Below are 18,065 nucleotides of genomic sequence, written 5' to 3'. Positions count from 1 at the left end.
TTTCTTTTTGGGCATTCTTCACTTTTTACTTTTGGTTTTGACTTTTACCCTTGCCTGCATGAATGACGAAACACGAATTGAATGATTGGAGAGTTAGGTTTGGAGGCAAGTTCCCCTTGATAAGTCTGTCTCCTGCCTGCTCAACTTTTATTCACTTATGCATTTTTAAAAAAATGATTTGGTTTAATTTTAATTTGCTAAATTAGTGAATTTATTTTCATGTATTGGTTTTGCACTTGATTTGCTTATGCTTCTGAATTTAAATGATATTGTAGATTAGTTCGAGAATTAAATCTTTTATAAGTTTACAAATTTTTTTTAATTAAAAAAAATTAATTTTGGCTTTAAATTTGCTTTTTTACTTTTATACATGTTTGTTGGGATAATATAGTTTATCAAAGTATTTCTCACAAACTTCCATACAAATAACTTTTGTTTCTTCAGTCATTTTTCATTCAAAATAAATTGGACTTTTCATACAGCCTGCATAATTCTTTTAATTTCGGGTAAAGTGCAAGATCGCGCACTTATTTGTTTGCAGCTTTTTACAAGAGTAAGAAGAATTGGATTTTTGTCAATTTTCTTTGACTTTTTATGTGAAAATAGGTCAATGTGTACATGGATAAAGTCAAGGGAGTGCACAATGCCATTTTTGTGCAATTCTGGGATTTTTTTTAAGTGAAAATAGGTCTATGTGTACATGGATACTGAGTATGTTCAATTCTTAAAAACGTGCCAAGCAGTGAGCGATTCTGCACTTTCCCCTTAATTTCTTCGTAGCAACTATAAGATTCCCAATATGCATATAAAAATGTCATTTCGACTAATCTTTGGAATATGGTAACAGGTAATTTGGCGACATTTTGGTAAGGCGATATAGGTTACCAGCTAGGACTTTAGCAATAATTTGAGAAGTACAGAGTTCCGATCACAGATTACTTTGTCTAAGAAAAATGAGAGATCATGAGTATGAGAAAAATTATTTACATGTTTTATATATAAATTTGCCCTGTAGAAACAAATTTCTGTGCACGTTTGTTTCACACTTTCCGGAAAATTCCGATCGTGATTTGGTTTAATCCTAGTATCCGGTGCATACAGGATTTGGCTACTTTTGACGACTTTATGATGAGCAGTAAAAGCGGGACATATACGATGAGTAGTTAACCGCTCATTCAAAGAAAATATACAGTTAAACATAGTATATACTATGTATATAGTATAATGTGTGTACATACATATACTATGTGTGTATATATATAGACGTTCTTTGGGTCATTTTTGGTGTTGGGGATAATTTTCAAAGTCACGCCAAGGCTGCACCGTATACTAGGTTTTACCTCGTGATTTTAGCTCATAAGCACTAAGAAACAATTTCGCACCTAATCTTCGTCATGATTAAGCACTTTTGTTCCATAAAAGGTCTAGCATAAGCGTAATTCGGCTAGCAGATTGTTGGACAAATTGTTGAATAAAAAAAAAACATGCCTTTACTTCGTGAAAACAAAATGGCATCCAAAAAAAAACTAGCAGGTTGCTGTAGCAGGGTTGGTCGTCAAATTTTCACAAAAAAATCGGCAAGTTAACATAATCCGAAGATTCACCATCATTTCTTTTTCACACTTTTCGGTAAAATCCTAGGAGAGCCCACACCCTTGGCGACAAACTGGGAAAGTGCAGAATCACCCACTGCTTCGTGAGTTTCTCAAAATCGCCAACTTGAAATAAACAAGTAAAAAAATTGCATAAACTTGGTATCCATGTACACATTGATTTATTTTCACTTAAAAAAAAAATCCCAGAATTGCACACTTCCATGACTTTTTCCATGTACACACCAATACGCGCCATATAAGTGGGCGCACCAAGGGTGTGAGCTCTACTAGGATCCAACCCACTTTTCTAACTTGTACAATTCTAATCTTTGATACGATACAGGATATCCAACAGCTACTTTTCTAACTATCAATCGAAAAAACATTTGCGAGTAAAATGTACTAAAATTATTTATCAGTTATTAGTTTACAGAAGTAATCAATGAAACTTCGAAAAGTTCGTCCATAATTCAAATTCTGAATTTTTTCGCTAATATGGCCAATTACTCAACTTAAAAGCAATCTGATATTAAACAAAGCCAATTCAAATTTTGAATAAATGCAGGACATATTAAACTTAATTTTTAAATTACTTCATCATAATACACGTTTATCACAAATCGCACTAAGCATGTAAACTAGTCAAGTAATATCATGTAACAGCAATGTTTATCAGCAACAATTGTTTACAATATAAAAGCAGCAACATTAAAACTTACCATTAGCCTTTGAATCCGACATACTTTGTCTTTAAACGCTCAAATCAACTTACAAACTTCTTCGACAGACATTCGCGCCAAAAAATTAAAACATTGCGTAACACTGCAATTAATGCTATATCGTAGACTTCGAGCCTATCATCAAGTGTCTCAAATGCTTGGACCTGGGCTGATTGTGCGCATGCGCTAACGTAGGTGGTGCGAATAGCCACCGCGGGGAGAAACCTATGGTGACATCCTGCCCACTTAAAAAATAGCACCATAATTGACTCTGCGGTTTTACACCCGCTTCAGCTTATAACATCACTGACATCACTCCCATTTAGACCTCCTTGGCTCGAGCTAAGGCTCCTATATACCAGGCTGAATCATCAGGCATTCGCGCTCCCAAGTGGGAGATTTAATGGCGGCTGTGTAGTTACGGTGCAACAATTTTTTGTGTTTCTTTTGCGTAAAATGGGCGGATGTACAGCTGTTAATTGTTCAAATCATTCACGGAAAAGTCATACATTGGTAAAATTTCCTAAAAATGAAGAAAGAAGAAAAATATGGGTAAATAATTGCCGAAGAGACAATTGGAAACCTGGTCCAGGCGCTGAACTTTGCTTAGTAAGTATAATGTTAATTACGCCTTCATTTAGAGTTTATATCTTCTCTGATGTTTATAATGTGCAAGTAAAGTGAAATTCTTGTGTACAATAACCTGAGTATTTGCTAATTTCTGTAATAATAGCTATAATTAAATTAGTCTAGGGTTAATGTACCAGTCGCCAAACATCGCCAATGTAGATGTTTTGAATGTGGAAAAGAAATTTCTCTTCTAATATAAAGCGCGGATTTTGTTTTTTTGTGCTAATTGTGGAATTTATACTAATGTAACATGAAAATCATAAGCATATTGAAATTTATTAAAAAATAAATAATAATTTGGAAAGTCAAGATAAAATCTGAATGTTTGCTAAAGATATATGTAACATTACACTATAGTTGCAATATCGTTGGAATGATATATAATTTTTTCCTTTATTTTATAATCACATTTGTTAAAAAGTTAGATGAGTTGTTTATGCACGGAACCCACTACTGTTTCTTGGTTAAAATAACTTCCAGAATTTTGACATTGACATCTGAAGTCAATAGAATAAATTGAATAGTGTGAGACAAAATATATATAATCTGACTTCAATAATTGCAAGGATTGTGCAAGTTTATTTATAATCACAGCATTATACAATTTGGCAATGGAGTAAAGATTTAGAAATGAATGCAGAACATTCAAATTAGTATTTTCTTGTTTCTAATATATAGAAATATAGTCTATTTTCCAGTATAAAAGTTTTACTTAAAAGTATGGGAAAGCAGATTTGCTTCATGCATGATCTTTATAATACTGGTATGAAATGAATGAATTTTAATCTGTAAACAATTTTTTGTTAATATTGAAATGCGTTTCTTTGGGTACATTTTTAGGCACTTGTGGATCATGTCAGACAATATGTAATAGAAAAAAGATGTCCGTGTGCATAAATTTTCCCATTGTGTTACTTCATTTTATCTAAATTTCAAGGGTAATTCTTTTCATTTTTATATGGCATGTTATCAGTATAAAGGCTAGTGAAAATAAATTGGTATGTGTATCTGTTTTTGAAGTGTAATGCTTAAATAAAAAGATGGTGTGTGTTTCTTCATTTAAACAAAATTTCAAGGATAGTATTTTTCAGTGTTTGTTATTTCTCAATGTAAAGGGTAACAAGGGGAAAAAAACTGGTATGGTATATCTGTTTTTTAAGCATGATAATTTTATTTATTTCTTTAGTGATGCATATATAGAGAGAGAAGGTGTTTGGTCCAACTAAAGTTATAATAAATCTAATTTTACTAGATCTCTCCCTCCCCTCAGGTGTAGAAAATTTTCAAGTGCAGAAAGTTTATTTGCAGAATTAATTCATTTCTGATAAACTTATTATCATTAATTTTTTATATAACATGTTATTAAGTTACACATTTGACTACTGTGTAATAAAATTGTATTTAGGGCAAAAAATTAACTATAATTTTGCATCTGGTGACTAATATCATATGCTTCTAAGAATATTACTTTTTTTTCCATAATTTTTGTATTTCAGGAACATGAAACTGTTATTTTGATATACTTAAATAATAAAAGTGTGTATCTGAATCAATTAATGGATACAAATATTTTACAGTTATTTTTAGAAGATATTTGCCATATCGCTTCTAATAATTCATAAAATATGTTAAAATATAGGTAAATAATTTGGTGCAGAATTCAAATTTAGGGTTTAAAATATAGTGAATCATAAGACTAAATGATTTTTATTGTCATGATTTGCCTGGGCTTAAGAATGTACTTTTCGCCCGGTGGAAATTGTCATCAAACTGTCCTGAACAGGCTTTTTGTCGATAATAACTTCCAGGCTTATCAGTACCTCCTTTTGAGTGGAGGGTATGCAAATATAGTACCCAATTTAAATTACATTGTGATTGTAATAATATTGTGGTATTAAATAAGTGACTATAATTACAATTTAGATAATTGCATTGTAATTATATTACATTGTGTCTGTGAACTCTTAATTTCATTACTTTATGCAATTATGTTGTAAGTGCATAATCTAATTGCAATAATATAATCTATTCGCAATTACAAAATAATTATAAATGCAGTTACATCTTAAATAGAGGCCATTTTAATACTTTTAAATTTTCGCAAGATAACTTCCCATTAAGGTTCATTTGGAGGAAACTATGCAAATACTAAAAAAGAAGTTATGCTAAATTTACATATTTTGTACAGTACTTTCTTGTTATAATGCTGTTCAATATATCTTCAATACTTTTGTAAATTTAACGACATTCTTTGCAATCACTGTGGTGCTTTAAAAAGAAGTTTCTTAGTTATGCTTTCTAATAAGAATGGGTTTAAAATTAAGCATTATGTACGAGGGCCATCCAGGAAGTAGATTACGTTTCCGTCTGTGTCCGCTAGGGGCGGGGCTAGCGCGGCCATCTTGGGGTCAGAGCGTTGCGCAGCTCAGTCTGCATCTAGCCGTGCTAGTGAGAGGTTCGTGCTGTGCTCCGTTCAGATACTGTGACGGTTTGAAATGTCTGCGTTAATTGAAAATCCCGCGAGCTGCGAGGTGCGCTCAGTAATAAGGTTTCTGACTGCAAAAAACTGTAAACCGATAGAAATCTATCGGCAGCTTCGTGAAGTGTATGGGGACAACATTATCACTGAAGGTGGAGTGCGTCAGTGGGTCATAAGATTTCAAAATGGCCGAACCAATGTTCACGACGAAGATCGAAGTGGGAGACCCAGCATAGTGACCGCCGAACTTCTCGAAAAAGTCGATGCTAAAGTCCGTGAAAATCGAAATTTCACAATAACGGAACTTTCTTTGAGTTTTCCACAAATTTCGCGAAGTTTGTTGCACGAAATCATCAGCGAAAAGCTTGGTTACCACAAGTTTTGTGCAAGATGGAAGGCAAGAAGAGGTAACGAAGTGGTTGAAGGCGCAGGCGGCCGAATTTTTCGACGAAGGAATTTCCAAGCTCGTACATCGCTACGATAAATGCCTTAATTTGTATGGTGACTATGTAGAAAAGTAGTATTTGAGTGTGGCTTTCATCTGTATATAATAAAATTTGTTTCCTATACTTTGTTTATTTTTTTATTCCAAAACGTAATCTACTTTCTGGATAGCCCTCGTATAATAACTAGCAGTTAAAAAAACTTGACTGCATGAAAATGCTGTTGCTGTGTAAAATAAAAAATAAGCTTTCTTTTATGCTTTGAAATGAATTACATTTGATTAAGTCGTCCTTTTACAATTTAAGAATGTGGTTAACACATATTCTTAAATTGGACAGGTTTTATCTAAATTATTAGTATAAAATATATAAACTATGAATTATTTTGTAACATAACTCAAATTACAAAATTCATTCTATATACGTTCAAAGTTATTATCTTTTATGGAATAACTGTTTTTTAATTTAGGTAAAAATTGGATTTTTAGAAGTATTACAAATACAATGCAACACAAAGGTGATCTGATTGAAGAGGAAGGACTTTTTATTACGGTTTCTAGTTCGTATTTATATTACATTTGATGAAAAGCATCCAAAACAGAGAATGCTGTACTTTCTTCTTCCATATATGTTATGAAATATTTCACACATTTAAAAGAAAGTGTTTCTTCAGAATCTTGCACAATTATTTCCATATACCTCAGACTTAAATGACAACATATTTTTTTAGTATGAATTTACAGTGTTTTTATGGAAATTTTTGTTAAAATGTCATTAAGATAAATTTATTTGCACACTCTACGCTTTAACTATTTCCCCATTTGACACTATTGAAAGTTTTTATTCATATCTTATTTATTTTAGTCTGCTAACGAAACTGAAACATCTAAAGAATAAGTTATTTTGAATATGTTTACAAAATATACGCGAAATTTTTATTTAAGTGAAAACGTCTATATACTATTCGAGAATTAATAAATTATCCGAAAAGTTTATATGCGCTGAATGCCGCGCGTCTATAAAATAAATCTTTAAAAAAACAGCAGACATTCAGCCAGCGTGTGCGATAAACGCGCCAAAATTGGCAGCGCGTTCACTCCCTCGCCAAGAGAGAAAAGTTGGTGATTCAGCCTGGTTTAGAGGAGCCTTAGCTCGAGCCAAGGAGGTTAGAATAGAAGGAGGGAGGGTTCGCAGTTTCCTCCACTATCGGGGAATTAAACTCCACGAAACAGGCAGCGTCCATGTTTGTTACTTCAAAACATTGCAATACGGCAGTGAAACGTACGTATTTGTAAGCTGTTCTATGCATGCATTTTCCAGTAAAAATATGTTAAATTTGTAATGAAATGCTTCGCTATTGTTAGTTTTTGTTTTAAAGTTATAAAGGTGATATCTGTAATTTACTAAGTACAGAAAATCTTTAAGAAATAGTTCGAAATCTAAATGCATGTGCATAACATTAAAGCCTTTAAAAATTATGATTCTGCATAATTTCAAGAATTTGCTTAGGTTTTATTAGCAACTTCTCGGGTATTATACTTTCCAATTGTTTCTTTAAGAAGTGATATTTCTGATTTATTCGCAATATTATTATAATTTATTAAAGAATCATTTTTACCTGAAATTAATAACAGATAATTATCTAAAAAAATGGTAACATGTTGCTTTTTTTTTAAATGAAAGTTTTAAATCGATTCTTTTCACAACCAATAATGAACTTATATCAACAAGAAAATAAATATTAATAAAATAAAACAGATTTATGTGAATTCAATGATTTCAGTTTAAGCGCGTTTCATATTTATGAATCTCAAAGAAATTACCTTGAATTAAGCTGAATTACAGAAATATACCTATATAAATTTTTGGATATATCTTTTCACATGTTCAATTGTGTAAATATTTTACTTACATTTATGGCTATACTGCCCAGAAATGTGTAAGCTTATGCAAAAACATTTTAACAACAGAACAGTTTATCTTGATCAAATGCACAAATTATATCCGTAACAGTTCACAAAACTTAAGAATGAATAGTAATTAATAAATAAAGAAAAGCGTTGCTTTATTTAACACCTTCACAATTCATAAAAATAGTAACAATTGATTTCTTACTTTTCATGAAAATTATAAAACGAATTATCTGAGCGTTTAAATCCTAGCATATATCATTGTATGTTAAGGAACGAAGATACCAGCTGTAAGCAAAAACATTAAAATGTATTTAACATGTTTCGATTATTATTAAGTCATATTTGTCACATCTGGAAAGAAAACAACATGACATTGTGATATTTTTTAACATACTTATAAAATTACATAAAAAAAAGAAAATCAATACTTACGAGAGAACAGTAATCCCAGGAATATTTTTCGAAAATCTATTTGGGCATCCATATGCAATATAAGTTGACAAGCTTCAAAAAGAAAAGGAAAAAAGGAAAAAAAAAATGTTACAATTACAGACTTCCTTGCGCAAGTCACAGCGATAACAGTAACATGGCAGTCAAGCTTCACCGTTTAAGTTGAACCTTCCCTCCTTCTATTCTAACCAACGAGATAAGCCCTGTTATAAGAAGTCGTTGATTCTAACCTCCTCATGGAGGTAAGAAAGGGAGGAGTGGCCATTCCGCGCTAGAAGTGAAGCACTGCTTTGAAGCTTGGGTCACCAGACGGGGTGTTCTTTGTTTACATTCAGAAGCTCGCTTGACAAGATTCTGATAGTATTTCGACACAAGACGGTTCCATAGAAATCGAAAAAGGGACACTCTCGCATGAAAGAAACATTCATAGTGTGATGGATAATAGCAATTTGTATAGTTTACTGACTTTTACGCAAAAATCACATCTTGGTTATTTTTCGATAACTAACAACAGCGATTTTGATTATGAATTTGTTTTATAAAATTTTAAGCTGTTGCACTACAAAAATATAGATTTTAAGAAAATTGCTAAAAGAGATCTGCCAAAATTTATTTTCTAGAAGATTTTAAAAGTTTGAAACTTGATGGCTAAATGTAAATATAAAATTATGTATGTTAAGATATTTGTAATTAGGCACATAGGTCAGATTAAGTTTTTATTAAATAGAGTAACGCATGCAAGGGCTATCTGCCTAAAGAGAGAGATGCCATCGTGGAGGAATTTTGAAGAAAAACTGACCTTTGAGTGGGTATTAAAAATAATACTTATAATTTTCATTCAAATTATATTCATATATATTTTTTATGTAAAACTTTCGGGTGTATGCTAAATTAGTGTAAATTACTTTACACGAAAAATATAGTGAATGCACAGAAATTTAAGATTTGCACATGCCGGAAATGATAAATAGGAAATATGTACGGGTATTTATGCATGTGCTTGCAAAAAGCATGTATCTGCCTTTGACAAAATACTTAAATATTCATTAAATTATTTATAAATGTATTTGAAATGAAGAATTTATTCACTTATAAACAACTGTGAAAGTACTGTGAAGAAATCTAATGATTAAATGTATCTAATTTATAATGATTATAAATGTTATCTAAATATATAATAACCTTAATATTGAATTGTAAACATAAATTGAAATCCTGTTGAGAAATACGTTATAAAACTATTTAAGCAAGAATTGTTCGTAGTGGAAAGCAATCTGTTAAAAGGTATTGTAAAGCAAATGCTATGAGATGCGCACTTAAGAACGTAATAAAGAGTTTTGGAATATGTATTGTTGAAATGAAGGGTAAAAAAAATCTGATAAGTATAATTAAAAGAATTATTCCCCTTACATTTTATAATAACTCAGTTACAAGTTTTAAATAATACTTTAAAAAAAAAAACTTATTTTATTCCCTTTCAGAAATGTTCAGAGAAAGTCAAGTACTATTTAAAGTATTTCGCTAATTCCTAATAATTCTCTAATTTAAAATGAACCGAATGGAGCATTAATTATAAATTGACTTACATTTTTCGATTTAAAAGATGCCTCAGAAGCCAAAAAATCATGTCATATTTAAGAAAGTATTTAAGGAAGAAGCTCTATAAATAGAAAAGAAATAATGCATAATTTTAATATCAATAATACAATAAACTTTGATCTTAATTTTTGTACCTTAACCGAATAAAATCGAATTACCTTAATTTTTTTTTTCTAATGTAATTAACGAAAACTTGTGAAAATATTTCATTCAAATTAAACCATTCTGAGAAAACTGTCCTGTGAAAAGTATAGCATTTAATTCCGTTCAGAACGAAATGTTGTTTAAAAATATGTTGTTTTCACATACTTAGGACTCTGAAGTGTTGTAGAAAAAGAAAATATATACATTTATATGTATATTTGCGACGTAATTACAAAATATTTACACCCGAACGCGTCAAATCCCATAGAACTCAATGGTAAATGACCCAATGTTTTGGTCACTACGTAGGGATCGCCGGTGCTTCAGAGCAGGGTACGGAGAAACTTGTTTAGGGCGACTCCTTCTTACTTCCTACCTCCATGACACTGTTTTCCTTTTTTCCCTGATTGCTCATCAGAAGCCGAGTAAAAAGATGTTTCTACATCTTGACACTCGAGAATAAAATACGATCTTCATCATCATATATCTTAGAGCTGCTAGAGATATAATAGCCTTAATATATCTCTAACTTTCACAGAATGAAGACTGCCGGATATCATTTGCATGTGTGGCTCGGCAATGGATCTTAGCAACTGGGGGAATTTGGCAACAGAAATGATTTGTTTACTTCTGTTCCTATATGTGTGTTTTCCCCCCTTTCCTCATGTATGGGTGAAAGTGTTTAAAGTAAGTCATTATCTAGAATTTTCGTTGTTTAGTTAGTTAACGGTGTAAATTGTATTTACATGTAAACTGTTTGGAACCGAAACTCACAGAACCATTTTTCAATCAGTTATTTCAGCAACCATTAAAAGTTTTTATATAATAATGCGTAGGCACGTTAAATTGAAATTAATTGATAATTGCTTTTCGCTGTTTTAATTAAAGTTAAGGTATATGCCTACGTACGAAGCACTTTTTTTTAAATACATAAAATTTTAATTAAACGCGCATGTTTTTGAGTAAGATGGGGATATAAAACTATGAATTTAAATGGATTTTACCGAAATTTTCATTAATTTTTTTAAATATAGGCAATATTTTGAAAACTTTTAGTGAAAATTTTCCTTTACGCCACATCTCCTGTAATAGATTCTAATGGATATACTTCAGTAATCTTTACACAGTATATAAATAACATACTTACCTGTATTCTGTAGCAAATGATTTGCTGTGCTTATAAATTTTTTGAAATATTCCAAACTTGCTACAAAAGCTCAAAATCAAAAAAAAAGGAACTACTCTTATATGCGCCCTCTGGTCGCCACATGTCCTCGGTGCCATATTACTATCTAAATTTTTGTGTCTACATTTCAAACTTTAAGTAAGTAAAATGTCTCCAAAAGCGCAGTTTTCACATATGCAAAAACCACATTTTGAACACACAATTTAAGCTAAAAATCCGAAACAAAAAAATTTATATAGCAAAAATGTAAAGTTTCTAACCAAAAATATTTGACAAGAATCCATGTACACAGCGATATGTTTTAACTTAAAAAAACATCTACGAATTGCACAATATAGCCAGTAAAGGAATCTATGAACAGCGCACACCTCGCTTTAATAAATTAACATAACAACAATAAGTTTCAAAGAATACCATGGACACAGCATTTTGTTTAAATTATAAAAAAACAATTACGAATTGCACAATCTAGGTATTGCACACAAATAAACTAAAATAACTAAAATTACAAATAGTTCAAAAAACAACAATAACAACGGAAATTCATAGTAAAAAACAATGAACATAACATTCTACAAAATAAAAACAATAAAATAAACTGTACTTACCATAATGGATGCTTCTTCGGACAGCAGAACGTAGGGCTAATCTTTGGAATATGGTAACAGGTAGTTTGGCGACATTTTGATAAGGTTACTAGCTAGGACTTAAGCAGTGTACATGGATAAAGTCAAGAGTGTGCGCAATGTCATTTTTATGCAATTCTGAGATGTTTTTTTTTAAGTGAAAATAGGTTGACGTGTACGTGGATGATACCGTGTATGTGCAAGTATTAAAAACACGGCAAGCAGTGGGCGATTCTGCACTTTCTCCCAATTTTGCACCTAATCTTCGTCATGATTAAGCACTTTTGTTCCATAAAAGTTCTAGCATAAGAGTAATTCGGCTAGCAGATTGTTGGAAAAAAAATGTTGAGTAAAAAACATGCCTTTACTTAGTGGAAACAAAATGGCGTCAAAAAAAAAAAAAACTAGCAGGTTGCTGTAGCAGGGTTGGTCGCCAAAGTTTTGCCAAGTTACCATAATCCGAAGATTAACCGAACGTAGCTTTAACATGCCGCCATGTACTCTCTATGGTATTTATATGACAGCCAAACTCGCTATCCAGAAAATTCATACTATGGTTCACAAATAAATCTTCAAAACCTTCTTTTCCTAAATTCTTGTAAGATTTCCAGCCGTATGAAAAAATAGTTGTACAAGGCTCAATCCACTCTTTAATACACTGCACCAGCGTTTCCTTACTTCTATCATGCACAACCGCAAAAAATAATCTCCCAGACCCTCTTGCAACCATGTCTCTCATTGCAATATAGGCTATTTCTAAACATACATGACACGAACCAATGAGCAATTAAACCACTCCAGCAAAAGAGTTTTCAATTCGAAAGGGTTGCTATACAACACTCAATCAAAAATCAGCACAGAACACATATCGCTACATATGGTGATTTTAGGGCGCATATAAAAGTAGAGCCAAAAAAAAAAAAGTCCTCTTCAAAATACTGTCAATAAAATCAATAAATAAATACAAAGAGGTCAGATTTTGCTACAGAACACAGTTAAAGATGATTAAAACATTTTGACAAAATTTAATTTCAATATTCTAAATACATTTTGAGAAATGAATATAATCACAATCAAACATAACGAAAAACATAGTTTCTTAGAAAATGCATTTAAAGATTTTTAATACAGCAAAAAAAAATTTTGTAGCCATTTTAGACCTTTAAAACTCGCCATATTTGTGTGTTAGGCATTCTTTTGCTTCGTTTTTAGCTAATTTTGACTTTCTTTTAGCTTTTTCCTGGATAACATTGTTGCTTGTAGAGATTGGCGTTTCAATTTCTGAATTCGCTGTTTGTCTATTCCCATGTAGCTTTCAAACACAATGGGATTAATTTCTATTTCTTTTACCTGAAAATAGGTAAAAGTCCTAAATATCCTGAATTAAACAATAATAAAGCAATATGTACATTTAAAAGCAATGTTTTCAGTTGGACAAAGGTTTCTTTAGGTAAAATAGTTTACAAAAGGTTATTAAAACACACATTATTGTTCTGTGTCTTCCCAAGTAGGCATTTTATCATCAATTTCATGTCACAAACTCTTTCATGTCTCTTTAAGTGCCAACTTCCGTCATCCGAAACTTCACTTCCAGTTCATTATTTATACCAGTGGTTTTCAACCTTTTGACTAATGTGTACCATCTAAACAAAAATTGAAACGCTTTTAGTACCACCACTATATTTTACAATGATTATTTTTCAATTTCTCAATAATAATATTTTTTAAAAAATGCATTTTTCCATTTGCACAGTCTATTGGCTATATTAAATATGTACACATAAAACATATTAGATTAAGAATTGGTTACTATTTTAATTATCAAATTACAATACTTTAATTCCAAAATTAAGTGTGAAATTCGGGCCTGTTTAAGAAAGATCAATTTCTTTATGTCCGGTCATATTTCAGTTAACCATAAATTAGCATCCAATTTAAATTTTATTCTGCATTTATTTTTCAGATGAAACGTGGAAGAAAATACTTGTTCACACAAAGAGGTTGTGCAAAAGGGCAATAAAAATTTAACAACTTTATTCGAAACGCCTTTAAATTCTTTTTTTGCGTTCAGCCAAAAGTTAACGAGTGTGTTATTTTTTAAATGAGATCAATCACAGGAAATTTCAATCAATTGTTCTTTTTCTTCGCAAGATTTTTGAATTTAATTGTTAAAAATACTTTGTTTCTTTGTGTATCACCTATTTTCTCTTGCGTATCACAAGTGGTATGCATAACATCGTTTGAGAACCGCTGATTTATAGTATAACTTTGCTTCCAGTTATTGTAAAAACAAATATAAAGCATTTTTGGAAACCTAAAAGTGTGGCCTATAAAATGAATAAATAAAAAAATTCGAAAGTTTTCACCAAAATGACAATTTTAGGGTAGGCACATACATATCTTAATCTGGTGGTTTTTAATAATTTAAACAGCTCCAGATTAGTATGAATTGGAGTTTCATACTAATCTGTAAGAAAAGCAATTTTTTTTTCTTATCTAGAATGGGAAAATGAGGGTTTTAATTTTTATAATGAATGAAACTTTCAACGAATGTGTGGGTGTATTTTTCCTAATGCAAATTTAATACAGTCAAAAGTCGTTAATCCGGACTCGTCGGGACTTCGGCGATTCCGGATTATCGATTTTTCCAGATTATAGATCATCAGTTTAAATCTGGTAAAATGGCATGCAGAAATTATAAAATTAAAAATATGAAACCGTAATTTACGAAATAAAGAACAATTATGATCTAAAGTGTATCAAAATTTACAAAAAAAAAAAGCTTAATATTTATTTGTGGTTGATCTTTACATTATGGTAACTTGGCGATTTTTTGGCGAAAATTTGGCGACCAACTCTCCTACAGCAACCCTCTATTTTTTTTTTCCCGCCCCCATTTTGTCTTCACGAAGTAAAGACATGTTTCTTTTCTTTTTATCTACTGAACACTTCTTCCAACAATCTACTAGCTGAATTACACATATGCTAGAAATTTTATCTAACAAAACTGCTTAATCATGACAAATATTCACTGCAAAATTGGGAAAAAGTACACAATACCATACTCCTTACGCGTTTTTCAAAATAACACATAGACATAAACCATGTACACGTCGACTTATTTTTACTTAAAAAAAATCCCACAATTATGCAAAAATGGCATTGCGCACACTCTTCACTATATCCATGTACACTGCTTTTTCCTCATAAATTAGAAAAATTTCACGAAAATACATGACAATTTTCTGAATCTTTAAACCCGGTAAAAAGAACATATATGAAATTACCTGATCGCGAAAAAGTATATACCCTTTCCAAATATGAACATTTCCACATATAAAATAAATAAAATATCCAAAAACTTTTACCTCTAAATCATCTATTATATTATCAACGTCACCAACAAATTCATACCGCAAGCATTACAAATACTTAGCGTCAAGTATTTAAATTATTTCCATGCACGTTTACTTCAACTAAAACGTATACCAAATTCCTACAAACATAAAATTCACAAAATAACTATCGTTTAATTAAAATATAATTAAATTCAAAAACACTACTTAAAATATAAATAAACACATACATTAAATTAATAAAAATTAGCTTACAATCCTAATTACTTTAAACTAAATCATTGCTAATAACAATTTTCCCAATAATACCAAATTACTTTACTTCCACCTTACATTTAGAACAATGCATAAAAATAATATCCTCAAATAATTAAAAATACTAACTTACCTAACCTTCTTCAGAATCTTGATTACATGGCCGATAAACTTTTCTTATTTCCTCCCCTAAATAAAAAGCAAGTGTATGTGCGCCTGTTTCAGGATCTTTAAAATCATACTTATAGTAGTTCACAGCAAGGTACCAGGTAAAATAAATAACTTAATAAAACATCTTTACTTATATCTCGCACAACCTCAAAAAAAACACTTATTACTACCCCTTTCAATCTCACTAAATACCCATTTCGAATTCACTTTAGTTAGGGCCATGGGATACAAAAATTAACCAAAACTGTTTGACACAACACAGAATAAAGCTAAATACAAAATTTCCAGATTTTTTCCCGATTTCCCCCTTTTTCCGAGTAAAGAACTGTAATTCGTCCATTAATATCACATGACATATCCCATGATCTCTCAATTCCCTCACACAAAATAATGCGTAATCGGAACTGAGTACTACTCACATTATTACCAAAGTCCCAGGTAGTAACCTTTATCGCCTCCAAAATGTCGCCAAACTACCAGTTACCATATTCTAAAGATCAGCCTTATTTGTTTACTTTACTAAACATTTCTTTCAATGTAAGTTGTTTAATTTGCTTCGTTTTTTATGTGATAATACATTCTCTTTAATTCTATAAACAGACATAATTTCTTGTTCAGTTACAAAGTTCCACTGTTCAAGTCCTATAATTGCTGTGTCGAGAATACTGACTAATTTGTCAATCGAAATTTTTTCATTTTCAATAACCTCTGTTACTTTCTTCGCTATCGGAAGCGAATTATAATGACGAGGCATTTGATTTAAATCATATCAAAGACGTATTTCGTAAGCAATTATAAGCCAAATAAAATAAAAACATCTGCCCTGAAGATAAGGATAGTTCTGACAGATCAACTTCCAATTAATTGCGCACGCCGTGGCGTTAAAGATAAACAAAGGAAAAGGCTTTTTTTCATTTTTTGCAGCAATTCCACTTTTTGTTTAATGGACTCCGAAACATTCTTTCGCTTTGTAGATCCGTTACATATTAGTAAATATAAATCGGAAATTCTATTTGACATAATCGAAAGTTCAAGCTTACTTTTGTAAAATTGCTCTAACAGTCTGCAAAAAATAATAAGCCGGATCCAATTCGAAGATTAAGGAACAACGCAATCTGCAACATTAACTGAAATAGATAATTAGAGCTTAGCTTATACCGTCCGTTATGCATTAAACGCGCATTCGTAAACGTATATTGCGCACACGCGAATTCGCAGCTGTAAAGGTCATACGCGCATCGACGCATGCGCAGAAAGTTTGTAGCTTTGAGGTCCGGATTATGGGTGTCCGAATTAACGACTTTTGACTGTAGTTGTATAGGGGAACAAACGTATAATTTTTTCTTAATTTGTCATTGATTTGAGAAGTTATTTATTCACATCGATGCAAGTTAATACTGGTAATCTGAATACGATTCAAATTTTGTGAATCTGCACTTATTGCCTATATGTAACAAGTCATAGCAATATTTAAATAGTTTTGTCTAATCTTCAGTATTCTGTGTCAACTAATCCTTGCTTTTCAGTTCAAAATTTTACTTCAAGAATTAATTACCAAAATTGGGCTAAAGTGTAGCTACAGGTAAAATACAAACTAATGGTTTATTTGAATCTATCTTAAGGGGACAAGAAATTAGCGTAACTTTTGTTGGAGTTTTTAAGAAATACTAATGACTTGCTCATAAAATCGAACTTTTTGCCTTCTGATAAAATTATCTTAAGTATAAGTTGCTAAATGGTATATAGATTTTGGGCATATCAAAATTTCGTTAACTGTGGGTGGATCAGGATTTAAGAACTGTCCAAAAACACATTTTTAACTAGGATATTTATGCAAAAGCCAAAGCGTAAGATCAGGTTGTAATTTTAAGTAAGTTACTTCTTACGAAATGGATATAATCTGCTGTAAGCAAGAGACATGTTGCTGATTTTCTGTTGAATCTAACTTTCTCTCTCTCTGATATAACAAAACTAACTACTTTCTGCATCAGCTATAAACAGATATTTATTATTCACATTAAAGATGGCTTAAGGTTTAGAAATCATCAGGTTAACAGAATTTCTCAAAGGCAGAGGTATAATATCAAACAGCTGACATTGTCTCACTGAATACTTCATCAGTGTGGCTTGCTCTTATTGTTAATTTAAACGAGATTTTTAATAACTCCCCTCTCCCCTGAAGGTAACAAACAGAAGATTGAAGAAGAAAAAAATAAATTATAATTAATAAAAATATTTTAAATTAAACTAAGAGGAATTAGCTGTAAAAATTATTTAACTTTTATTCATCCCATTATATTTTCTATCATTCTTAGGGTAAAAATGTAATAGGATTCATAATAGATAAAAGATCATGAATTCTTTTGAGCAAGGTGGTATTACAATTAACACACGAGCTTATGCCAGAATTATCTTTTTCTCTTAAAAAAGCTGTATGAGTGGTGATTTTTTTTCAAAAAGACACATAGCAAATTTATGAATTGATGAAATTTATTTTTC

The 18,065-nt window shown here is 31.1% G+C and overlaps 2 protein-coding genes across 3 annotated transcripts in view; one reads left to right on the top strand and one right to left on the bottom strand.

Annotated features, from left to right (window-relative positions):
- LOC118184214 (3'-5' exoribonuclease 1-like) overlaps positions 1 to 2,500 on the bottom strand; it is a 72,436-nt gene extending 69,936 nt beyond the window's left edge. The window contains exon 1 of the mRNA XM_085809099.1: positions 2,315 to 2,500. Within this exon, the coding sequence (XP_085665225.1) occupies positions 2,315 to 2,336 (22 nt within the window). The 5' untranslated portion in view covers positions 2,337 to 2,500. The remainder of the gene's footprint in view (positions 1 to 2,314) is intronic.
- An 8,025-nt stretch (positions 2,501 to 10,525) lies between these two features.
- LOC118196456 (adenosine 5'-monophosphoramidase HINT3-like) overlaps positions 10,526 to 18,065 on the top strand; it is a 47,906-nt gene continuing 40,366 nt past the window's right edge. The window contains exon 1 of one of the 2 annotated variants that reach the window (XM_035367914.2): positions 10,526 to 10,659. The gene's annotated coding sequence lies outside the window, so the exon portion shown is untranslated. The remainder of the gene's footprint in view (positions 10,660 to 18,065) is intronic. The other variant, XM_035367916.2, reaches the window with a different exon arrangement.

This window comes from Stegodyphus dumicola, chromosome X2 (assembly GCF_044657685.1).
Source record: "Stegodyphus dumicola isolate Sdum_Otavi_A_Nest chromosome X2, ASM4465768v1".
In the NCBI taxonomy this organism is placed as follows: Eukaryota; Metazoa; Arthropoda; class Arachnida; order Araneae; family Eresidae; genus Stegodyphus; species Stegodyphus dumicola.
The sequence above is the reverse complement of the archived record's forward strand: the minus strand, read 5'-3'. Positions and strand labels throughout refer to the sequence as shown.